The sequence below is a fragment of the Enhydra lutris genome, unplaced genomic scaffold, assembly GCF_002288905.1.
Source record: "Enhydra lutris kenyoni isolate GAN:26980312 unplaced genomic scaffold, ASM228890v2 scaffoldscaffold3, whole genome shotgun sequence".
Lineage (NCBI taxonomy): Eukaryota > Metazoa > Chordata > Mammalia > Carnivora > Mustelidae > Enhydra > Enhydra lutris.
This window is the reverse complement of record NW_019154087.1, coordinates 84,752,200-84,777,404: the sequence shown is the minus strand read 5'-3', so window position 1 is coordinate 84,777,404 and position 25,205 is coordinate 84,752,200. Positions and strand designations below refer to the sequence as shown.

The following is a 25,205-nucleotide window of genomic DNA, read 5'->3' as shown; positions in this document are numbered from 1 at the left end:
TCCCCAGCCCAGCCCCTGCAGCTGCTCCCCCCCACCCCACCCCACCTGAGTCTTCCGCGGTTCCTACCCTTGGCCTCTGAGAAACTTGGAAATCTCCTGCCCTTTGTGTGACCTCCACCACCCCCATGGTTCTTCTTCTCAGATGTGAACTTCTCCACTGCGCGCATTATCTCCAATTTCTGCTGCATGGGGCTTTGCCCTTAACACTGGCTCTTTCCTGCCAGCATTTCAATAGCTCGGGTGCTCCTTGTCTCCCTGCACACTTCCGGTGTGTGTGCCCAGTCTGCCGTGTCCCTTTCTCATTCACTTCTGTCCCTGATGGGGCTTGCTAGCAGCTGGCTGGGTTAGGTCAGTTACACTCTTTCCCATGCCTGTCTGACCTCTGCAGGTGGGCCACAGGGGACTGCTCCGTAACCTCCCTCCGAGAGAGTCCCGCCACCTCAAACTTCTACTTCCTGCGCTACCCCCTGACACTGAGGACCCCAATCTAGGCCTCCAGCCCTGTCTGCTCTGCTCAGCGGGCTCACGGGCACCTGCCTCTGCATGCACACATGGTCCTCAAACTCAGCGTCTGCAGAGTCACTGCCACTGGCCTTTGTCCCTGTAGATCTAGTGTGTCCCTTGCTGGAAGCCCTAATAATGGGACAGTGTGCCCTGTCAGCCCTGCCATCCTGATAATTATCGACAGCCTGTCCCTTCACTCTCCAAAGCGCCTTGTTTTAGAGGACAAGTTAGATGCTCAACTTCACCCCCACTCCCCTGGCTGATCGTCACAGAAACCCAAGTGTCATACCACCCCCCACCCACCATCCCTGTGCCTCTGCAGTCACCAAGCCCTACAGATGCCACTTCTATATAGCTCTCAAATCCATGCCATGGCTCATGCCCTCGCCTATGCTGACTGTTTCAATGGGGTGTTCTCCCTGCCTCCAGCCTCTCCTTTCTTCCCTTCTCCCACCTGGAATGCCGGGGACAGAGGGCACCTTCCCGAGCTGCTAATCCAATCGCCTTCACCAGCCTCTCCCCAGCCTGCCTTCAATATCGAATCCGGACTCCCCACCAGGCCAAGCAGCTTTTGTGGCCCCTTGCATTGTGACCCTGTCCTCTCCTGAGCCTCATCTGTCACCCAGCTCCCTGGGGCCTTCCCTTCATGCCCTGCCTATTCACTGTCTGCAGGTCAGCTCAGGTCACCTCTTCCTGGAGGCCTTCCCTGACTGCCACTCAGCTTGGCTGCCCTGCCCGGTCCTCGTGGTACCTGCAGTTCCTCTATCACAGACCTGACGCCACACGACCCCACATTTGCCAGCCACCCTTCCGTATTCCCACCTAGACTGGGAGCCATGCTGTGGCGCCTTCGGTTTGGGGCTCGGAGGCACTAATATGGTGTCTGTGTATTCAGTGAGTATGTGTTAAGTGAATCACTTCCTGTCACTGACACTAAATCCTGCTGGGCTGCCGCCCTGGGAGCCAACGTACTTGGCTGCCCCTGCAGCTATGCACGCCCCTCCTCTGCCCTTTCTTGCCGGGGGTAAGAGAATCTGCCCCGTCCATGGGGGGGGTGCTGCTCCAACCAGCTTTACCCTGGGTGTCAGGAGCCCTATGTCCCGCCTCCACTCATCATCTGTGACCGCAGCAGCCCTGTGCTGCTCTGTGCATGAGGAGAAGGATGGGAGGCAGGCCAGTTAGCTCCGAGGTCTCTTTCAGCACAGAGAGTCTGTGATGCCACTGCCTGTGTCCCAACTTTGTCCCCACTCTGGGCCCGCGAGGGCAAGGAGGTGGCCCCCAGGAAGCAGCAACACAGACACTGTGGGTCCAGGGTGGCGTGGGGCTAGGCCCTCACCCAGGGCAAGGCTGCTCAGAGTCACCTGCTTTCTGGGAAGGAGAAAGCCACCGAGCCCGCCTGGAAACCCGAGGGACAGCAGGACTCCTTGTTCCTTCTCTCTAATGCAATGCACATTCCCCACTTAAAGGCAATTTCTTCACTTCAAAAGGTTTCCAGCTGGTGAAATTCAAGGTGAAGAATAAGCCTCTGTCAAGAAGCTTCTCAGGGGCCTTTCAGTTTGCATCGTCTTGAGAAGGGATGTATTTTAAGACGTTTGCCTCTTAATGTTTGTCAGAGCACCCAGGGAGAAAGCTGCTTCTTATTCCGACACTTCTCTCAGCTCTCAGGACTGTTGACACAGGGACTGTCCACATTTCCCTGCACAACTTTGCCTTTTGGGAAACCTGCTGGATTTGTCTCCTGGCTTTCCCCTTCCCAGCCCCGAGATCCCCCACCCCCACCCTGGGTGGAGGAGGGACTAGCGCTGGGTTCAGGGTTCACCTGGCTCACCTGGGCACCCAGCAGCTTAAAAGGCAAACCATGGGACTCACACACCTCACGGTTCACCTCCAGGAGGTGTCCTTCCCCTGCCATTCATTCATTCTCTACTCACTCACCTGGTCAGCCAACATGGGGTCTGCAAAGCTGTTAAGGGGCTGTGGCCGGTCCTACTTTCCTAGAGCTTATACACAGGTCAAGGTTCTGGGAGATAGAAATAAGCAACCACAATACAAGCCAGAGGAAGTAAACGCTAGGTCTGGTGGGTAGGGGACATTTAAAAAGCTCAGAGAGGGGCGGCTGGGTAGTTTAGTCATTAAGCATTGGCCTTCAGCTCAGGTCATGATCCCAGAGTCCTGGGATCCAGCCCTGCATTGGGCTCCCTGCTTGACGGGGAGCCTGCTTCTCCCTTTCCTGCTCTCCCTGCTTGAGTTCCCTCTCTCACTATGTCTCTCTTTGTCAAGGAAATAAATAAAATCTTTAAAAAAATAATGAAAAAATAAAAAGCTCAGAGAAAGAAGAGACCAGCCAGGGATGAGGAGAGGGCTAAGAGGGAGGCGATCAGGGAAGGCTTCTTAGAAAAAGCATTTTGGTGTGATCAAGGTGTCCCAGAATGCAAGGTCCAAATATGGGAAGTGGCCTGAGCAAAGGTGTGCAGAAGGGAAGACCTGTAGGAGGCGCAGAGACACAGTCCCAGGCCCACTGACCCCCTCCTTCCAGGGCCTCGGGGCTTGCTTGGTGGTGGTGGTGGGAGCTCCCAAGGCATGTCCACGGGCACCTGCTGCTTTGGTGGCTTTTGCTGTAATCACCTTTGAAACGAGACACTGTCCCCACATAGCCCATTGCTATCTGTTTGTCCTTTTTCATCAGACCCTGGGCCCAGAGGAAATGCTTACAATCCTCTTCTCTGTCACTCTGTTCCCCTGCCTGCACTTTTGAGGGACCCTATTCCCAGGTAGCATCCACTTCCTCTCCAACTTTTCCAGTTGCTTTCTTTCTAGAGGTGTTTGCTCTCTCTACCCCTCTAGGGAAGCTCTGCTCATCCTCTCATTTCCCATTGCCCCTGGCCTATCTCCCCCCTCTTCACCACCATCCTTCTTAGCAACCGCTCCTTCCTGTCCCAGGAAAGCTTCTGTTCCGCAAGCCCTCTCCAACGGTACCAGGACCCTGATGTCTCCCCTGAGAGCCATTGTCAGTGGTCCCGTGGTCAAGCCTTTGGAGCTGGGTGGACCTGGGTTTAAACCCTGGCTCTGCCACTTTCCAGCTCAGCACTTGCTTTGATTAAATCCTTCCGCAGGAACTTCTCTTGTTTTTCTGACCCAATATTTTTTCTCCCTTCTAACAACCAACACCTTGATTCTCCTTTGGAGGAACCATCCTCTTCTGCTCTCAGCTTTTGTAGATTTAACGGGCCTACCCAGGGTCATTAGTTCAAGGATAAGTATGTGATCTAAGCAGGACAAATCCTGGGATTTTTAATGGTTGTAAAGTGTCAACCTATACCCACTAGGATTGATAAGCTAGTAACACAAATCTGAAGCTGATGGGGGGTGTCGTTGCCACCACAAGGAAAGAGTCTATTTACACATAAAACCAACATAGAAAAAAGCAGAGAAAAGAGAAAAACAGATTTTTGGTGATGTCATTTGGGCACCTGGATCTAGCCATGCCTGAAGCTATCCCTGGAGTTTTTGGTTTGTGAACCAAAAACCAGTCAAACTGGCTTTTGTTACTTGCTACTGACAGTCTCAACCAAAGAAACACTTCATTTGCAGATTTGATGAAAACTTTAAATGAAATGACACATGAACAGTATCCAGCATAAAGTAGGTACCACTTGACTAATGGTGTTTTTTGGGAACTCGAACTGAATCTGCCTTGTCAAACATCAGTTATATTTCCGAAAAAAAGTCAAGTTCTATAGTAATAGAATATTACTTTTTCTTCCTTTGTTTCCATCACTTTGACCATTTTTTTTGTGTGTGTGAAACTTCTGACTTCCTTGGCTTTCTTTCTTTCTTTTTAAAGATTTTACTTATTTATTTGACAGAGATTACAAGTAGGCAGAGAGGCAGGCAGAGGGAGAGGAGGAAGCAGACTCCCTGCTGAGCAGAGAGCCCAATGTGGGACTCAATCCCAGGACCCTGGGATCATGACCTGAGCCGAAGGCAGAGGCTTTAACCCACTGAGCCACCCAGGCGCCCCTCCTTGGCTTTCTTAATCACAGCTCTGTGTCCCTCATAAGTCTCCAGGTTTTCTTCACCATCCCGCCTCTGGACAGAGACAGGGTGGGAAATTTCGTGACCTGGTAGAGGTGATGCATTCCATACCCACACCCCAGGACAATCAGTATGGACCAAGCCAAATCAAAGGCAGACTTCCCAAGCTTGCTTCAAACCAAGTACACCAGGTACTCAGAAAAGTCTGCACTGCCATCTAGTGGACATCTTCTATAATATCACGCAGAGTGGAGCGGTTTGAGAATCCCTCCTGGGACAGTCAGTGGGCTGCGAAAGTGTTTTGGGTCGACCTCCTTACTCCTTCAGTGGCAGAACTAAGGACAAGTGAATTAATGGCAAAGTCAAGCATCTTGTCCCAGGTGCGGCGTTATACTCTTCCCTAAAAGACTGGGCTCCTCCCCTGCTTCTGCAGCCCTCCATATCCTGTTCTGAGCGTTAGAATCTCAGGGTCCTATGTTTCCTCTGCTTCTCCCACGTGTCCAATGATGCAACCCAGGCCAGTGGTCTCCAGGGAGGAGGGCTGACGTGCAGGTGTGCACGTGTGTGTGCTTGCATGGTCATGAGCACGGGGCTTGGGAGGGTTGAGGGAGAGGAGACCCAGAAGGCACGCTTATTACTTGCTTGCTTAGACTCCTCGAGGAAAGGACATTTGTCACGATCGCAAACACAGTAGCCAGTCAAAGCTTTGTGTTCCCAGTCTCATAAATTGTGGGACACATCACAGTCTATTGGTTCCCTGATAGTGAAAACAGTCCCAGAGAGAGAGAAAAATCTACCCTCTCCATCTGAGGAGGCTGTGATCCCCCACCCCAGAACTTGCTGTTTTGTTGTGTTTGTCCTGACCGCCATCAGGCCTGATCAACAGCAGCACTGAGAGTCCCCAGGCTGGACGGACAGAGGGGAAGAGCCGTCAGTGGCCTCTCCCTGCCGCTGCACACGGAGGGGACCAGAAGGCTGTGCGCGTCCGCGTGGTGTGTGTGGGGTCACATCCTGACCGTGGCGCTTCCGTCTCCACCCATTTGTGGCCTGATTCCCGGCCACATCACAGTCCTTGTATGTAGGTTGACATGGGCACCTCCTAATCAAACACGGCAAAGATGGAGGCAGAGTCGCCCTCCACTGCTGACACTTTGGGGGCTCAGTGTGACCCAGGAGTCAAGAAACAAAGAGACAGTGACCGGAACACTGGAGCAGCGCCCCCAGGACCTGGCCTGGCCACGGCAAGCAGGAGCCACAGTCCCACTTCCTACTTCCATGGCCCTTCCCCAGGCTTACTGCATCCCCAATCGAAGGGAAGCTTCCAGAACAAGATAGTACTACTCATTTCCTGGTAGAAAAAACACTTATTTGCGATTCCTAAAAATGCTTCAATCTTCTGTTTCAGACAAGTGCGAGCAAACCCTCAGGTGTGTTTCATATTGTAAGGACGGAGTCAGGATGCACTACTCCTCTTGTTTAGCCCATTATAAACTAGCTCCTCCGCGTCCGGAAGATCATTCTGAAAGCCGAGCCACCTTGCACCTGGAGAAAGGACTCCCTCTCTCCTCCTTTTTTCTGCCAACCCCAAAGCACACACCAGCTGGTCTCCACGTGCACTGAGGAGCCAGGCTTCTCTGGGAGCAGGCAAAGACCCCAGCAGAGTGGCCCCAGAGTCCCACTACAGTGCCCAGGCTGCAGCCCCGTTCCCCCATCCCAACTTCCTCCAAGGCCATAGAGCTTCTCTAAGAAGAGCACATGCTTGTGGCATCTGTGGTCACCTGGGACCCCCAGACCCAACCCAGATGGCTCTGCCCATGGCTTCAAGTCACCCAGATGAGCACGCTCAGAGGGAAACCAAGACCCATGGCCCTCCCCCTCCAGGCCACTTACCTCCAAGGCCCTAGGGAACTTGACTATGGGCTCAGCCCAGTGGGTGATCTTTAGTCTGTAGTTGTTGCAGTCAGGAATAATCATGCAGCCAATGTTCCCCAGCTCTGGGTAGAAAACTTCAAGGCCCCTGTGGAGAGAGGGAGATGGTCAGCCCATGTCAGTTCTGGGGGAGGCTGAGAGCACACACCGTTCAGTCTAGTGTTATGGAGAATGTGGAGTCAAGTGAGATTGAATCCTAGGCCTACTACCAACTGGTTGTGGTCACTAACTAGTGTGACCAGTGTGGGTTAAGAGTTACTTGACCTCTTGGTGCCTCAGTTTGTTCACCTGTAAAATGCAGGCATGGACAGTATGTACTGATAGCGCTGGCGTGAGGAGCGAAGAAGGCAATCGATGTTTACAACGAGCCACCAACAATCAGAAGACGTTAATGGTCATCTCCTCAGGAAGAACATACATCTTTAGGCAAACCTGGTGAGTGTCTTTAAAGTAGGATTGGGTTTATAAGAACAAAATTTACACAGTGCTTTCCAGGAATGTTTTATTTACATCAAGAAAGGTTTAGCAAGTGAGCACAGCCTTCTTCACAGGTCCAGCCTTCGTCGACCCTAAACAATCCAGATCCCCTCCATGTCCGGCAATCGTCCCTGGTAGTTTCCCTAACCCACCTCTCTGGGTCATGTGTCGCCCGATAACCTAGGCCCTCGACGTACTACTCCCTGTACTTTCAGAATGCAAATGTCTCCTAGGGGATAAACTCTCTGGTCCCTAAGACAGTAGGATGAATCCATTTGTCTGCTTTTTCCCTGAAAGAGCTGAACAGCACGAATGCTCTAAGAATCCTGTTCCCCTGGAGGACTGTTCCCAAATCTCCATCAGGATTAGCCTTAAGGGCTCACCTGTAACCAAAACTCAGGGATGTAAACCAGGCTGTCAAACTGATATTTAAAAAAAACAAAACAAAAAAAAAAACACCAAAATCTTTGAACCAACTTTTTTTTTTTTTAATTTGCCATTCCTCTCTGTTCCGCCATATTTTTTTTAATCACCAAGACCCAGGGTCTCTGCAGGGTGCATTTGGTTAAGATGATTCACAGACAGAGAAAGGGCGGGTCCTCAGCCTTCCCCGAAAAGCTCAACGTGACTGAGCAGCTCCACAGCCTGCCAGGGGTCACCCAGAGCTGGCCACGATTCCCTTGCTGGGGGTGAGGCTGGGAGGAGGCCCCGTGAGGAGATACTGAGGAGAGCGGGGGCTCCCAAGCTCTGGATCTGCGAGGAAGGCAAGGACAGCCTTCTGGTGGGGAGCCCCACATTCCGCTCCCATCCCACCCTTTCAGTGGCTCCTGAGGTCCCACCTTGGGCACTGGCAGCCAGAGCCTAACCCCCGGCAGGTGCAGGACGCTTCAGTAGGCCAGCACCCCGAGGAGCCTCGGGCCAGTTAGCTCAACTTCCGGTTTGCTCAGCTCACTTGTTTCTTTTACCTCTTGGTGAGGTTATAGTAATTCCTTTTGGAGGCCATGGTTTTGATTGCTTTTGAACAAGTTTTAGGGATGGGTTTTCATTTTTCCTCACAGCAACATTTTATTTATTATTACTTATTATTATTATTATTATTATCATTATTTTTCAAGAGAGAGTGGCCCTGTGTAGCCAGAGGGGCAGAGAGGGAGGGAGAGAGAGAATCCTAAGCAGGTTCCACACTCAGCACGGAGCCCGACATGGGGCTCCATCTCCTGACCCTGAGATCATGACCTGTGCCAAAACCAAGAGCTGGACACTTCCCTAACTGAGCCCCCCAAGTGCCCCAAAAGTAATATTTTCAAGACCGTTTGGTTTGGTTCGGCCATGACTGTCTGACACTGCACCTAGCAAGGCCTAAGGCCGATAGAGGGGACCCTCTGCTGGAGAGTCAGCACACGGCCCGGAACTGGGAACGGCCAAGGGCCAGGAAGGAGAGAAACAGAGGACCACAGGGGCCTTCTCCAGGGGACAAATGGGTCTCCTCCTTTTATCCTAGTGGAATTGCTACAAATGTTAAAACAGTTTAGCCAAAGCAGCCAGCTGACGTCCTATGAATGGGCCTCAAGCCGCAGAGCGGCCCCTGGAAATGTAGGCACCAGGAGACCAGGGATTGAGTCCGTGCTCCTGGCCCTGGTCACACCATGGGGCGCTGCCAGCCCAGTGTCTGAAAACCTCCCGTTGCCCCACACGGCAGGCCAGGCCACGGGGGCTCGTGCAGGCCTCTGTCCCGTTCAGCAGTTTTGCCAAAGACTTGGATCGGACACAGAAGGCAAATCTGTTTGATTTGTGAGAGGCACAAAGTTGATTAATAACAATGAACAAGTGGGTCATTGATTAAAAGAGATGATCCAATCAGCCTCAAAAAAGATCTGGACAAGCCTGAGGTGAATGAATTGAAAACTGAATTGAGTAAGAACACACTTTAGCACCTGTGCCCTCTTTTGGCTCATGGGGTGCCTCACACGGGGCACGTTCCCTCTCCACCCCCCAGAGGTGGGGCACTTCCTGGTCAACTTCACAAGGACCTGGGAGCGCTGAGGGGAGGGCCGGGGGGCTCTGGTCCCAGCGTGGTCGCTACCTCGCATGGCATAAGGGGCTGAGGGAAAGGGAATGGATAAGGAGCACCACACACATAGTATTTCATTCCGTACGATTCCTCAGAGCAGCTGTGGCTATTATTCCCCTCCCCCAGATGAGTAAGTGGAGGCCCAAAGAAAGTGAAGCAACCAGCACAGGGTCTCATCGTTGGCGAGCTGAGGGGACAGAGACATGGGTGTGGCACACGGTGTCCGTGACGCCCCCCCCGCCCCGAGATCCCCGCCTCCTGGTCCTGCCACCTGAGTGTGACCCATCCCCTTGAGTGGGGGCTAGATTTGGTGACTCGCTTGGAAGGGAGAAGGTGGGGGTTAGGGTTAGCAGCCGCGGTGGAACGTCACTTCCAAGATTATGTTATAAGAAGACTGTGGCTCCTCTCACACGCCCTCCCGCTCAGCCAGGCTCTGGGGAAAGCATCTGCGGTGTGGCAAACAGCCCCACAGAGAGGCTACCCGGCAGGCAGGGGACCAAGGCCTGTCAACAGCCACATGGGCAAGCTCCTGGGGAGCCGAGACCCCCACCCCGGCCAGTCCACCCCCTCAGATGAGGCCGCAGCTTGAGGGCAGCCTCCAGAGAGGCTCCAAGCCCCAGCTGCCCAGTGGAACCCCACCCAGAGAAACCAGGACACAACAAAGGTGAGCAGCCGCTCCGCGTGGGGGATCTATGCAGGGAGAACTACTCCAGTGGCCTGTCTGACAGCCTCCCCAGGGAGCTGATGCGCTTCTCCGGGCTTCTGTCTGACGGGATGGTCACCGTAAGAACCGGATCAGAGGGAAACGGCTCCTTGCCTGTCCCTGCAGAAAGGGCTCAGAATTCCAGCAGCCTGTGAGCGAGGAGAACAAGAGGCTGTGGAGGAGAGGCTGGCTTCACAGAAGTCTGAGGGGGCTCGCTGGGCACCCCAGCCTCCCTGCACAGTTCTCAGGGTCCAAGTGCAGGGCTCCAGCCTTGGAAAAGAGCAAAGGGTCTGTCTCCAACCAACACTCCCAGATGTGCGGTCCAGGAGCCAGGCCCCTGGGGAAGAACCGGAGACAGAGGAGGGTGCCCAGCTTAGAAGAGCTGCAGGTGAAGGCAGAGTGTGACACCCCACCACCTGAAGGACCAGCAGGAGACAGAGAAACCAGACTCCTCCGATGCAGGGTCCGGGGACAAAACTAGGAGTGCGGTGAGTTAAAGAGAGGCGACCCCCACCTTGAGACGGGAGGGGACGCACCCTGTCAAGGACAGAGCTTCCACTACAGGCCGGAGGTTCTGGGGTTTTTTTTGTTGCAGACACTGAACATAAGTCTTTTTTTTTAAGAGTGAGAAAGAGTACTCACGCGGTGGGGCACAGGGGCAGAGCGGGGGAGAGAGAATGTAAAGCAGGTTCCATGCCTAGCACAGAGCCCAAGGCAGGGCTCGATCTCACAACCCTGAGATCATGACCTACACTGAAATCCAGAGTCATATGCTTAACCGACTGAGCTACCCGTGCACCCCTGAATCTCAGTGTTTTTGTCGGTCTACTCAGGCTTGTCTTGGGGTAGGTAAGATATCACTGCGGAAGAGCTTTTCTCTTAACAGTATTTTCCTACTGCTTCTCCCGATACATATAATTCCTCTTCTAGATTCATACTCTCAAGTATTAAGGCCTAAATTTACAAATTCCCTTTTAGACTCCAAATACCACAAGGGGAACGGCTTCTCTGGGGGCTGTCTTGGCAAGGGGAGGAGGCCGAGCTGAGCAGGGTTCTTGGGGAGGGGGGGGTCTTAGCACAGGAGGTACTGACCCCAGAGGTCTGGCCTGTCCACAATGTGCTGTCCGTTAGTGATGGCCTTTTACCAACAAAAATCTTCAGCAGCAATAAAGACAAACCTTTTACAGTGATGGCTTATAATGGGACATTTCCTACCACGCAACCCAAGTGCGGAAAGTTTGTGTTTCTCAGACTGGGGGTCTGCTGGTGTATTCTAGGCAGTCCTGAGAACAGCTCCTGCGAAGGATTTAATTGCAGTTGCCCCTCCCCCCAAACTCATAAGCTGAACCCCAGCCCCCAGTGTGAGGGTGTCGTGAAGCAGGGGCCTCCAGGGGGTGCATCCACTAGGCAAGGGCACGGCGAGAGGACGGCCGTCTCTGAATCAGGAAGCGGGTTCTCACCGGATGTGCCGGCACTTGCAAGAAGGACGAGAAAGTACATTTCTGCTGTTTATAAGGCGCCCTGAGCTGGCATTTTGTTAGAGCTGCGGGAAGGCGACTAAGAAAGCTCCCCTTCCCTTGGGTTTGAGAAGCTCTGGCCCTGCATGAAGGTCAGCGGCCGGAGGCGGGTGAGAAAGAGTATTGGGTGCAGAGTCAGACAGAAGGGGCTGAACCCCGGCTCTGACACTTGCAGGGTGTGGGAGTGCTGTGGACTGGTTATTTAATACCTGGAGCCCCCTCTTTGGCTGTGAGGATGCTGATACACAAGTTGGGGCTCCCTCCATGCCCCAGAGCTCTCAGGCCACCAGGACACCAGCGTGTGTGTGGAGGGAGCTGGGGCCCTAGGGCAGCTGGGGCCCAGGCTGGTCACCGCCAGGGACCGTATACACACAATCACTTTCTAAGTGTTCTGTAATGAATGTGGGAAGCACAGAGGCATTCTGCAAGGGGGCCTGATCGTGGCTGGCCCAGCCCACCTCCCCAGCTCATGGGAACTAGATCTCCTGCCTACCCGAATAAAATGGCGGCCGCCCCCAGGAAGGTTCCACTCCACGGAGCACCTAGAGGCCTGGAGCCCACATGTGAGAGGCAGCCACTGTTCCCTCCTCCTCCCACACAAAACTTCACCCACAATGGTTTCACCAGAGTTTAATAAAGGTACTGATAAAAATGCGTACCATCTTTGTGGGGGGGGGTGCGGTTTCAGCTACCTAACTTTTCAAGGGAAAATATGTATTTATCTTTCTAGAAGTCACATTAGGAGGAATTCAAATGTACACAAGGAGACCAAGTAGAGAGGAGGGTTCTTCCCTACACTCTCCCTTCCAATGGCTTCAATGGGATGCCAGTCCCCTCGGCTACCAAATGGGCAGAAAGGGTTGGCGGCAAAGTGGCCTAGGGTCGCCCTCAGGATGAGCCATGAGTCCAGGCCAATCAGGACTGGCTTTTCTAACTGGCAGTCCATGAGGAGAGAGCTGAACTTTGACTCAGGCAGGGAGAACCTTCAGGAAGAAGCCCACCCCTGAGGCCCAGCCTCTTCTCTAGACAGCACCCAGAGGCCACACTCCCTAAAAGACCCACCTGTCACACACTCCTGGGGCTTCACCCCTGGAAAGCTAATGACGGCCTCCCTCACGGGAGGGTCCAATCTCACACCCTCTGTCAACTGCCACTGTTCTTTAAAATGCCACTTTGCTTGGGGGGAGGGAGCAGTCTGGGCCATGGAGAGGGAGGGTCCCTCAGGGTCCCAGCAGAGAGGGTGAGGCCAGCCTCTAGGGTCTGGAGGTCCCAGGGTACAAGGGGGAGCTGACCAGATCTGTATACCCTCTGGGGCTGGGAGCCCGCCTTCTGGAAGGCGGGAGCTCGTCTCAAGTGCTTTCCTTATGCCGTCCTCATCCAGGTGTTCTCCCAGGCTCACTTACTCTTTGCCAGTCCACAGGGGCTGCCTGAGGAGACAGTGCTGCCTGGTTCAGCAGACACGCCTCCCGGCGATCTCAAGCCCCATTTTGACCTGCCTGCTCGCTCTCCGGATTCCCGCCCGGCCTTACTTGCAGAGGACAGCATCGGCGTCAGACAGGGGCTCGTACAAACATAAGTCGCCTTCCTCCACATCTCTGGAGACCACCATCGTGAGACCCAGAAACAGGGCTGCCACGGCCAGCCTCATTGTCCAGTCCGTGGACACCTGGAACGAAAGGAACTTTTAGAGCTGGGGGGCCCTCTGCAGGAGGCGCCCTTCTCACCCTGCGTGTCCCCACCCCGGGGGCCCACTTGGAGGAACAGAGACCAGTGGTAAGCAGAAGGAGAAGGGCAGGCAGCTGCCTGGGCTCCAGCCGCCAATCTGCCACCAGGACACGGATACCTTGGGAGGACCTGGGCCTACTCCAAGCCGGACTCAGTTTGCAGTCCTGGCTGGGGCCCCGGCCCTGTTGGAGCAGGGCTTTGCTGGCCACTAATCTCCGTGGCTAGGGCAGAAGGGCTTACATAAGTCTCTCTTCCCAGCAATGCGTCCTATCCCTGCCGCTCGCCCCGTGTGCAATCAGCTGGCCCTAGGCCAGGCAGCCTTCTCCTTTGGCTTTAAGGCAAACCCTGGGAAGCCAGTGACCCCAGGCTTTGGGCTGGGGGGGCAAGAGCGCGGATCCTGTGGTGCTTGCGAGAGCAAGACCTTGATCGTCTCTCCAGGAGCTGCGGTCTGGATGGGCTGAGCCCTTGGACAGCTCTGCGTCCCCCGCCCACAGTTCTGTGCCACCTGCCTTGACAGCCTTGGGACTGACGGATGGTAGGTGGACCCAGGACACAGTGACCCTGTGCAGAAGGGGCCACTGCTCTTGGGGCCGCCCTGGACCCGAGGACAGCTCCAGAGGGCCAGCTAAGGACAGAAGGGCTCCTCTGACTGCACCTTGCCGCAGTGCTGAACTCAGCACTCTCCCAAAATAATAGTCTCTGGAGAAGAAGCCAGCAGGGCTGCTGGGGAAGGGGGCAGCTTGCGGTGCGGGTTGCTGGCGCTGGCTGGGAGGAAGGGGGGCAGCAGCCTGCAGGAAGTTGCGTGTGGGGCTCCCATTGGAACATGAGAGGGCAAGGGGAAGATCAAAGGCAGTTCTCCCACTGCCTTTCCAGCTGATCTGCTCCCTGTCTTCTCTGAGATGGGGTGTGGGGGTGTGCCGGGGGGTTGTTCTACCAGCCGGGAACCGAGGATGCCTGGGTTCTGCTCTGAGCCCCCCGCCAGGTTGCTGGGGTGGGAGTTGGGAGGGGTGTCTATGCCTCACTAGGATGCACCTCTTCTCCCTCTCAAAAACAAGTGAAATACCCCGTCACTCCTGTGCCTTGCTAAGGAAGATGAGATCATAGCCATGAAGTGTATGCAGCTCGAGCTTTAGAGAAACTATTTCGAGCATCGCTTGCTTTCCAGCTGAATTCCTGCTTCCAGGAGCCCGACTTCTAGCCAAAAGCCCTTTTTTGGGGCAACAACTTAGATGAGCTTCTCAATAATTAGAGTCCCTGATGTATGGCCAGGGCTCCCCAAAGAGGACTCCTTCCCAAGTTCATTCCCTTACTGGAAGTGTCTCCTGGTAGCCCCTGCTTCACAAGATGGCAGAGAACGGAATGGGACAAGCTATGGATGGAAGGGCCTCCAGGCGGGAATGGCCCTCACCTAGGGAATGCTCATCATTTACGCAGAGTGTAAGTACTCTTCGCAGCTCCATCCATGTGTTCATTCATTCATCCATTCATTCATTTGCAATCTGTCTCTCCAACGAGTACTGAGCACCTCCCACGTTCCAGGCCCTGATAAGGCAGAGTGTCAGCAGGGTCCCTATTCTGGAGGAGCTCACTGGATAGCCAGAGCCACAGGGTCGATGCTGCCAGCATTGGTCTTCCAAGGCCAAGAGCCTCTTGCCTTCAAAGTGGCAGCCACTAGAAAAGCCAGAACTTTCCTGAATGCCAATAGCTCTTAGCACCAAAAAATGGCTGTCTGGAGGTGGGGGAGAATCCCCGGGATAGAGTTGCTCCTGCCAACCCTACCCGTATCAGCAATTCTTCCTCACTCAGTATGAGCCAAGCTTTTATCATTGAATCCTCTTGATAGGATCCTCTGAAGTAAGTACTGTTGTTATCCCATTTTAGAGAGGAGGAGACTGAGGTACAGAGAGGTTTGCTGACCTGGACCTTGGTCACATGGGTTGTAGTGGCAGACCTGGGATTTGAACCCATGCCATCTGCCTCCAGACTCCCTGCTCCTTAACCACTCTCCTCTACTGCCCCCTCTTGGAGCTTTGCTGTCCCCTGTCTTTCCCCTACTATTGTCCCCCTCCACTCCCTTTGTTCTTGGAATGAAGCCTGGAATCTCCCACTTAGCCCATAATGCCTGCCTGATCTGGCTCTTTCTGCTTCTCTGGCTGTGACTCTCTACTTTCCACAGCTGCGGCTCAAGGTTTAACTCCAGCTCAGGCCTCAAGCTCCTTCCTGCCCCAAGGCCTTCCTATGCAACCCCCTCACTTCCCACTCCCTTTTGGTGGATAGTAGAAATGTCATGTCTTCAGAGAAATGCCCTGACCCCCAGGTTCCATTCAATTCCTGTTACACAGAGTCGTAGCTCCTTATTCTTTTCCTGGTTCTTAAATGCTTGTAATGGATTATTTTGTAATTACTTACTTAGAGATTAGTTTATCGTTCCCTGCCCCCGTTTCCACAAGCTTCTTGGGAGGCAGTACTTAGTCTGCATCCAGCATTCCAAGCACAGTCCCTGGCATTTCTAAATGCTTAATAAATGGCCGCGTGAATGCCTGACAAACCGGCCACCTCTGTTTCTGATAGTTCAATTTTCACGTAACAGCTCCTAACTCAATAAACAACAGCAGGAAGTAACCGCTCAGATTGGCCCCTGGCCCTGGATCCCTTTTGCTTATTTGTATAACCTTCTCTGGCTTGTTTTCGTACAGAGAGCTCCGACAGAGTGCAGTGGTTCTTGGCATTTTCGAATCTGATCTTTCTCTTGGGGATTCACAGGACTTCACTTCCTACAGGGAGTCCAAGATCTGGGAACCACATTCAAGCCCAGGAAGGCACAGTGTCCCCTTCCCGCTGCCAGCCTGCTTTGCTCCACTGCCTTATTTCTAGAAACTTCCATCTCTAGATCCCAGGTAGCCACCCTGGGAGCCCCCTTCTTTTCCTCCAGTCATCTGGACTGTGACCACATCCCAGTACTATCAGGGAAGCTGAGCCTGTTGGCTTCCCAAGATGCCTTGGTCCCTCTAAACCCTGGAATCTGCTGGGCCACGGCTCCTGGAACACTTGACCCCCCCCCCATCCCTCCAGGCCTCCTCTCCTTCCCTCCCTCATCACTGCCCAGGTGTTACCTTCCTTCTCCATCCAGATAGACTCTCGTGCTTTCCCTCTCTCCTAAGCCTTTTCACCTCTGCCCTCTGGAATCTCCGAATCTACAGTGACTATATCCCCCTCCCTCCTTTCCTTCACTCCACATATAAAAATTGAGATTTATATGCCATAAAATTCACCCTTTTAACATGTACAATTCAGTGGTTTTTAGTATAGAAATCACCAAGGGTTGAGCAACCCTCACAAAGTTATGCAACCATCATCCCTACCTAATTCCAGAACATTTTCATCACCCTCAAAAGAAGCCCCAAAGTACAACTCATTAGCAGTTACTCCCCCTTCCTTCCTTTCCCAGACCTGGGGAGCCACTAATCTACTCTTTACCTTTGTAGATTTGCTTATTCTGGTTGTTTCCTATAAATGGAATCATACTACAGTTGACCCTTGAACAAAAGGGGGTTAGGGAGGCCAATTCCCTGTGCAGTTGAAAACCTGTGTATAACTCTTGACTGCCCCCAGATTTAACTACTAATAGCTCACTACTGACGGGGAAGCCTTACTGATAACATAAACAATAATCCACATTTTAACACATATTTATATGTGTTATATTCTGTTTTCTTATGATAAAGTCAGCTAGAGAAAAGAAAACATTATTAAGAAAATTGTAAGAGGGGTGCCTGGGTGGCTCAGTGGATTAAAGCCTCTGCCTTCGGCTCAGGTCATGATCCCAGGGTCCTGGGATCAAGCCCCAATTCGAGCTCTCTGCTCAGCAGGGGGCCTCCTTCCCCCCTCTCTCTGTGCCTGCCTCTCTGCCTACTTGTGATCTCTCTCTCTGTTAAATAAATAAATAAAATTTAAAGAAAAGAAAAGAAAAGAAAATTTTAAGAAAGAGGAAATATAGTGTGGACTTTCGAAAAATTGCATATAGGTAAACTCATGCAGTTCAATCCCACGTTGATCAAGGATCAACTGTGTATGTGTCCTCTTGTGACAAGCTTCTTTTGCTTAGCATGTTTTCAAGGTAATCCATGTGTCAGTACTTCATTCCTTTCTATGGCTGAATACTTTTCCATTGTAGGAACACACCACATTTTATTTAACCATTCATCACTTGATGGACATTTGGGTTGTTTCTTCTTTGGGGCAATTATGAACAATGCTGTTATAAACATTTGTATGCATTTTTGTGAAAATATGCTATGAACTTTCTTGGGTTATGCCCAGGAATAGAATTGTTGGGTTGTATGACAATTCCATGTTTAACATTCTGAGAAACTGCTCCAGTCTTTATTTTCTTGATGGTGTACTTTGATGCACAAAAAGTTATAATTTCAATGGACTCGACTGAATTTCAATCAAGTGCAATTTATCTATTTCTTCTTTTGTTGTCTATGCTATTGGTGTCATATTCAAGAAATTAGTGCTAAATCCAATGTCATGAAGCTTTTCCTCTGTTTTCTCCCAAGAGTTTTCCAAACTTAACTCTTACATTTCCATCATTGATCCATTATGAGTTAATTTTTTAAAGATTTATTTATTTATTTTAAAGAGGGAGAGAAAGAGAACATGAACAGGGGGCGAGGCAGAGGAAGAGCATCTCCAAGCAGATTCCCCACTGCATGGGGAGCCTGAGATGGGGCTGGATCTCACCATCCATGAGATCATGACCTAGGCAGAAACCAAGAGTCAGAGGTTTAACCAAATGAGCCACCCAGGTGCCCCCTCCCCATTGTGAGTCAGTTTTTGTATGTTGTGTTAGTTAAAGTTTCCTTTTTATTCTTTTGCATGTAACTATCGAGTTGTTTTAACACCATTTGCTATTGGCTTGGCTTTTCCCACTTCAACTCTACCTCTTGCCATAACCAGAAAGCTACTTTTCCTGAAGTTCTTTCCTGAAGTGTGGAATGCTCAGTCTCCCACTCCCAACATGACTCAGGGCTGGGCGGTAAGGTTGACTAATACCTCATTCCGCATTACTGTTTCTATATCGTGACTCCTCAACCCTCTTGTCAAAATCTATACTTCTTGAGGCTTACTCCATCTGAATCAATCCTAATTGGTGTTATCTGCCTTCCTATCACTCCTTGCTCACTGAATACATTGCTACTTGGCATGGAAACTTTCCCTTGCTCCAAGACTTGATATTAACCTGGAGTGACATCCATATCCATGGAGATACCTCTTCCAACACCTCTCCCTCCTCTCCAGCCTCTTTTCTGATGGCAACTTCTTTGACACTGTCACCTCTAAAAACCATTCCATGCCTAAAATCTTAAATTCAAGCAGCCATCCTGATAACAACCTCTTGTTCTTTTGCTCTCACTTTGTTACTCTCACTGCATCTACTCTTCCATCTGATTCTGATCTCCAATCCATTGACCACTGTCCTTTCTCCTTACCTACTCTGACTTCCTTCTCTCTGGTGCCCAGTTTCCTGGGAATCTTTGCTTCTACTATTCACTTGCCACCATCCTCAATTCCTTCTTCAATTTTGAATCCGTCTGCCTGATCCACTATGCACCCTTGCTGTTCCCCACTCCCACCTACCTTTTCAGTACCTTGTGCCCTCTACAGACCCTGGAGCAGGGGATGGGGAAAAATATTGTGCTAAATGAAGGAAGCCTGTTACAAAAGACCACATATTGTATGAGTCCTTTTATATGAAACATCCAGAACAGGAAAATATATAGACAGAAAATTGATTCATGGTTGCTTAGGGCTGGAGGTGGGTGGATGAGTGAATAGGGGAGATGAGGGTGATAGCAAAAAGGTATGGGGTTTCTTTTAGAGGTGATGAAAGTGTTCTATCATTGTGGTGATGGTTGCACATATCTGTAAATATGCTAAAAACCATTGACTTTTAAACTTTCAAAGTCATTAAATTGTACTTATTTAAATTTACCGTATAATTTGGTGAACTGTGTGATATGTGAAACATATTTCAATAAAGCAATTAAAAAAAAAGTCCAGGTGACATCAGCAAAATTATGGGACTGGGAAGCTCCAAGCTCTCATTCTTTCATGGAAACTTCAAAATACATACATGTATACATACTCCAAAACAAAATCAACCAACCAACCAACAAAACAAACACTCAAAAAAACAGAGCTAGGAGCTTTGGTAAACTGTCAAAGATTGTGAGCAACCAAATGAATGCTCAATTGAGAAAAAGTTGCCTTCAAAATGATAAGAAATTTCATGGCATTTTCACATGTCTTTGTCCCCACACCCTCCCCAACATGGTTCATTCTTGGCTTGGAGGATACTGAAGCCCAGTTACCAGTTTCCTCTCTCAAATCAGAGGCAGCAAAGCAGACCTTACTACAGTGTTATAATCTGTCTAAGGATTGCCTGAAGGACTGGTTTCTGTCTGGTCCAACTCAGGTCTCAGGGAGGTTAAGGAGTAGGTATTGTTTATGAAAGCTGCAGGAAGACTACAGACCTGCAGATATTTAGGGCAAGAGATTATGGATGGTGACATATGAAAGATAATATGGTTCCAAAGAGAAGCTAGGGTGAGATTCTTGGGGAAATTAAGACATTTAAAAGAAGTTGTGTATATGGGGGAACTGAGAAAGCCACATTCAGGTTCAGGCGAGACACATGCTCAGAAAAGACCAGTGAGGATCTTAAGTTCTCATCTGGGGCTGATCCCTGGGCCCAGAGCATGCCCAACTAATTAATAAAGGTCTTCTTTGGCACACAGTCAGTCTTCAAAGACTAGGAAAAGTGGTTGTTTCTTTCAAATACACAAATTTCAACAACAAACATTCACATAGAACAAGAAAATGTAGCCATTCAAAGGAATAAAATAAATCGATATAAACTATTCCTGAGGAAGCTCACACATAAGACCCATTAAAGACCTTAAAATAATTGTCTTAAATAAACACAAGAACTAAAGGAAATCAAGAAAACAATATATGAACAAAATCAGAATATCAACAAAGTATAAAAATGATGAAAAGGAACAAAACTAATTCTGGAGCTGAAAAATGAAAAAACTGAAATGATAAAATTACTAGAGGGGTTCAATAGCATATTTGAGCAAGGAGAAAAAAAGAATCCAAGAATTTGAAGATAGGAACACTGAAATTATTGATTCTAGGAGCAGGGGCAAAAAGGAAAAAGCATGAAGAAAAGTGAACTGAGCTTAAGAGATCCATAGGATACCATCAAGTAGACCAATACATGTATTATTAGTTCCAGAAGGAGGAAAGAGAGAAGAGGGCAGAAAGATCATTTGAGAAAATAAGGGTCAAAAACTTCCCAAATTGGATGAAGCACATGAATCTGCAAATGCAAGAAGCTCAAGAAATGCCAAGTAGAATAAACTCAAAGACATGCACACCAAGACACATAAAGTGTTGAAAGACCAAAAAAATGAATTTTGAAAGGAGCAAGAGAAAAGGGACTTGACAAGTACAAGATATGCTCCATAAGACTGACAGTTGATTTAACAGAAGAAAACTTGGATGCCTGAAGGCATTGGGATGATATACAGTTGACCTATAAACAACAGGGAGGTTAGGTGCACGGACCCCCATGAAGTCAAAAATCTGTGTATAACTTTAGACTCTCCCAAAACTTGAGTACTAATAACCTACTGTTGACTGGAGTCCTTACTGATAACATAAACAGTTGGCTAAGACATAATTTGTATGGTCTCTATATTATAGACTGTATTCTCACAATAAAGTAAAATAGAGAAAAGAAAATGTCTTTAAGAAAATCATAAGGAAGAGGGGGAAAAAATACACAAATAAGTGGGCCCATGCAGGTCAAATATATTGTTCAAGGGTCAACACTATTTAAATTATTTAAAGAAAAAACTGTCAACCAAGAATTCTATATCCAGAAAAAACGGTCCTTCAAAAATCAGGGAGAATTAAGACATTCCTAAATAAACAGAATCTGAGGGGGTTCGTTGCCATTAGATATTCCCTGCAAGAAATGCTAATAAGAGTCTTTCAGGTTGAAATAAAAGGACAGTAGACAGTAACTTGATGTTAGGTAAAAATAGAAAGATCTCAGGGAGAGGTAAATATATGGGCAAACATAAAAGACAGTGTTATTTTATTTTTTCTTTGAAACTCCACTTTAAAAAAAATTAGATTTAAAAGTAATTATAACCTTTTGCCAGTGTACAGATATATAAAGACATAATTTGTGACATCAGTTACATAAAATAGAAGAGTGTAGCTCTATAGGAATAGAGTTTCTACATGTGATTGAGATTAACTGGTATCAGTTCAAATTAGATTGTAATAATTTCAGGATGTTTTATGTGGTGCTCATGATACCAACAAAATATACCTACATAATATACACAGAAAGAAGTAAGAGGGGAATAAATACAAATTCTTCCAGAACATTAAAGTGGAGGGAACACTTCTAAATCATTTTGTGAGGCTAACATTATCCTGATACCGAAACCAGACAAAGACAGTACAAGAAAGGAAAACTAAAGACCAATATTCTTTATGAATATTGATGTAAAATGCTAACAAACTGCATTCAGAAGCATATTAACAGGATTGCACAACATGACCAAGTAAGATTTGTTCCTAGAATGTAAGAATGATTCAACATATGAACATCAACCAATATAATACACCACATTGACAGAATGAAGGAAAAAATCCACGATTATCTCACTGGAGGCAGAAAAAGCATTTGACAAAATTCAACAAGTTTATTATATGTAATATAATATATACAATATAGTAATTCATGACCTTTTTAAAGATTTTATTTACTTATTTTTGTAAGAGAGAGAGAATGTGCATACGTGGGCAGGGAGGGGCAGAAGGAGAAGCAGACTCCCTGCTGTGGGAGCCCAAAGTGGGAAAGTGGGACTTGATCCCAGGACCCTGGGATCATGACCCAAGTTATAGGCAGAACTTTAACTGACTGAGCCACCCAGGTGCCCAGTTTTTTTGTTTGTTTGTTTGTTTTTTAAGATTTACTTGAGAGAGAGAGAGAGAAAGCAAGCAGGTGGTGGGCAGGAGCAGAGGGAGAGAGAATCCGAACAGACTCCACATTGAGCATGGAACCCAGTGCTGAGCTTGATCTCATGACCCTGAGATCATGACCTGAGCTGAAACCAAGAGTCAGATGCTTAACTGACTGTGCCACCCAGGCGCCAACAGCTTTCTTGATAAAAAATCAAAACCAAAACCAAAACACTCAACAAACCAGGAAGAGAAGGAAATGTCTTCAATATGATAACGGCCATGTGTGGAATACCCGTAGCTAACATCATACTCAATGGTGAAAGACTCAAAAAAATTTTCCTAGAGATCAAGAGTAAGACAAATGATTAGTTTCTCAGAGCTGCCATGGCACAGATTGGGGGGCTTAAGCAATAAAAACTTATTTCCTCACCATGAGGAGTGATTACTTAATGGTTACAGATTTTATGTTGGGGTAATAAATGTTCTGGAAATACATAGGGTAATAAATGTTCAACATTGTGAATGTAATCAGTGCCACTGTATTGTACTCTTAAAAAGAGTTAGAACGGGGGAAACCTGGGTGGCTCAGTTGGTTAAGCGTCTGCCTTCAGCTCAGGTCATGATCCAGGGATCCTGGGATCGAGTCCCATGTCAGGCTCCTTGCTCAACGGGGAGTCTGCTTGTGCTCTCTCTCTCTCTCTGACAAATAAATAAAATCTTTAAAAAGGGTTAAAAGGATAAATTTTATGTATATTTTAGCACATACACACACCATAGACATCCAAGGAACTGGTGGTCTCTAGAGCCCACTTTGGAAGCACTGACCTAATCTATTCTCCTTACTGCATAGACCACTTGATCAGCCTCTGTAGCCTATTTTGAAAATACTCCCCATTGGCTGTGCCTTCTTCACCCTAAGGCCTTTGTACAAGCTGTTCTCTCTGCAAGGAGAGCCAATTCTCTCCTGATTCATGACCCCTATGGCTAACTTTTGCTTAACCTTCAGATGTTATTTAAACATCAGTAAACCTTCCTTCAGTGAATCTTCTTCAATATCCTCTTACATCCACACATAGTCTCTGCAATACTTCCACCATGACAGTATATATTGGGCCATTTTTATTTGCCAGTTACTTGTGCTTATCCATCACTAGAGAGTTACCTTCATGGGGGAAGAACAACATGTGTGCTGTGAATTGCTGCATTTGGCACCTAGCACCGTGCCTGAGAAACAGCAGATGATCAGTTACCATTTAAAGAAGGAAGGAAATAAAGGAAGGAGGAGTGGACATTGACCTCCTGAAGACCACATCTCCACCTCCACTAATTGAATTGGTGTCTCCCTTGGGTTCCAGGGGCAGTATTTGCTCATCCCTCAAGAGCTTTCACTGCTATCTTTCTTCTGTTCTAGTTTTCTGTGCACGTATTTCACCCATTTGTTTCTGTGTCCCCCACAGTACTTTGAATATAGGAGACACTTAATAACTAAACAGTATCCACATTCAAAAACAATAGTCTTTTTGTTGTCCTTCATATGCAAAGAGTAGGAAAGGATTGCAAAGCCTCCCAAAATGCACCTGAGCCATCCTTTAGTTCTCAACTAAAAGATGTTGCTTTTATGCACGTTTCACTTCAAGTGACCGATTTGGAAACTGTCTTGGAATGTAAAACTATCAGAGTGTAGTTTCTTTCGTTGTTATTTTAAGAAATGCTTGCTTTCCTTCTATCACGTTTTGAATTATAGATCTTTAAATTATCAAACAGAAGTTCAGGAACTGTTGCTGTTGACAGGGGCGGGGGTGTGGGGGCAGGGGTAGAGAGAGCTGCAGAGCTGAATTTTCTAGCAATAACATTTCCCAAGAGTGAGGAGACCAGGAAGAGTGTCTATGAGATAAAGCCAGCCCTGGTTCCTGAGCCAACCACTCATTTTATCCAAGGGTTCTGCTAGACCTCCAGCCGAAAGCTGGGGGCTTGAGCAACTTCACTCCAAGGACACAAGGTCTTCTTTCTGGGAGTCCAGCTTATTGGTCTCAGCAACCAATTATTGACCTAATCAACTCACTGCCTCAGCCAGATGATGTATTTACTGACTCACTTCATCCACAGAATGGGAAGGCCCAGATAAGCTATGAAACAGGGGTGTTTCCCAGGTTCATTGCTGCTCTGTCATCCTCAGAGGGCTGACTATTCTGTCTGTCCTCATGGAGGTGAGCATTGAATGTAGAGCCCATGAGAGCTGCCCATTGCCCTCCCCCTCCACTCCTTTCATTCACAGATCTAATCTCTGGTTCTGTCTACAGGTCTACACATGGGAGGAAATAAGAATTCTTCTTCTTTGGAGGGAGAAATCAGGGCCCCAACAAAGGAATGAAACTTCTTAAGTTTGTTAGAAGTAAGGCCGCTCTGAACTGAAATCAGTAATGGTAATCCCAGTCCAGGACTCCACCAGTGAGAAATGTGTCAAGGAGCCCTTTCTAGGAAAGTTAGAGAGGTGCATGATGCTCAGACACAAACATGTAGAAATGCCATGAGTAATGGCCTCAAGTCAAATGAGGGTTAAGAAATTAGAAATATACCCTAAGCACAAATTATCTTAAATTCTCCAGGCCACAGTTCTTGTCCCTGAGAACTTCTCATTCCCTCTGTCTCTCTGTCTGGCTGTTCCTGACGGAAAGTCCCTGCCTCCCACCAACCAGGGAGAAGAGCCCTTATCACTTACTTACCCAGAGCACTGTGGGAGCTGTTGGGTGGTGGCTGCAGGAAGGTGAGAAATCTTGGCAGTTTTCTGGGCTGGACAAGGTGGGCAACAAGTTCCCTCCAGGGTGCCCCACAGTTTGGGCCCTTAAGGCAATCAGGGTCTGCCAGTGTTGAGAGTATGGGAGTTTTAAGGGAGGTTCCTGGAGTGCCAGGAGAGGAGGCAGCAGTTGGCCGTTGGGGAGGCAGTTGGAGAAAGTTCCAGGAAGTTCCAGGGAGGAGCTAAGATGCAGCATGGGTAAGAATAGGTAAAGAAGAATGGGTAGGTTTTCTGGCATTCCCTCTTCCAAGGATTCTAAGGTGAAAAGCAGAAATCACAGAGACGGTTCTCTTACCATTCTTCCTACCTTTCAAGATAGACTTTAAGACAGGGAGAAGAGGCACCAGGGATGCACAAAGAGAAGGCTGTGGAAGAATGAAGAGAGAAACCATTGAG

At 48.9% G+C, this 25,205-nt stretch overlaps 1 protein-coding gene across 1 annotated transcript in view; it reads right to left on the bottom strand.

Annotated features, from left to right (window-relative positions):
- Positions 1-25,005, bottom strand: part of LOC111156991 (phosphatidylethanolamine binding protein 4) — a 208,142-nt gene extending 183,137 nt beyond the window's left edge. Inside the window, exons 1-3 of the mRNA XM_022518188.1 lie at positions 24,739-25,005; positions 12,766-12,902; positions 6,430-6,556 (exon numbers count right to left, since the gene is read on the bottom strand). Of these exons, the coding sequence (XP_022373896.1) occupies positions 6,430-6,556; positions 12,766-12,902; positions 24,739-25,005 (531 nt within the window). The remainder of the gene's footprint in view (positions 1-6,429; positions 6,557-12,765; positions 12,903-24,738) is intronic.
- Between the last annotated feature and the right edge of the window lie 200 nt (positions 25,006-25,205).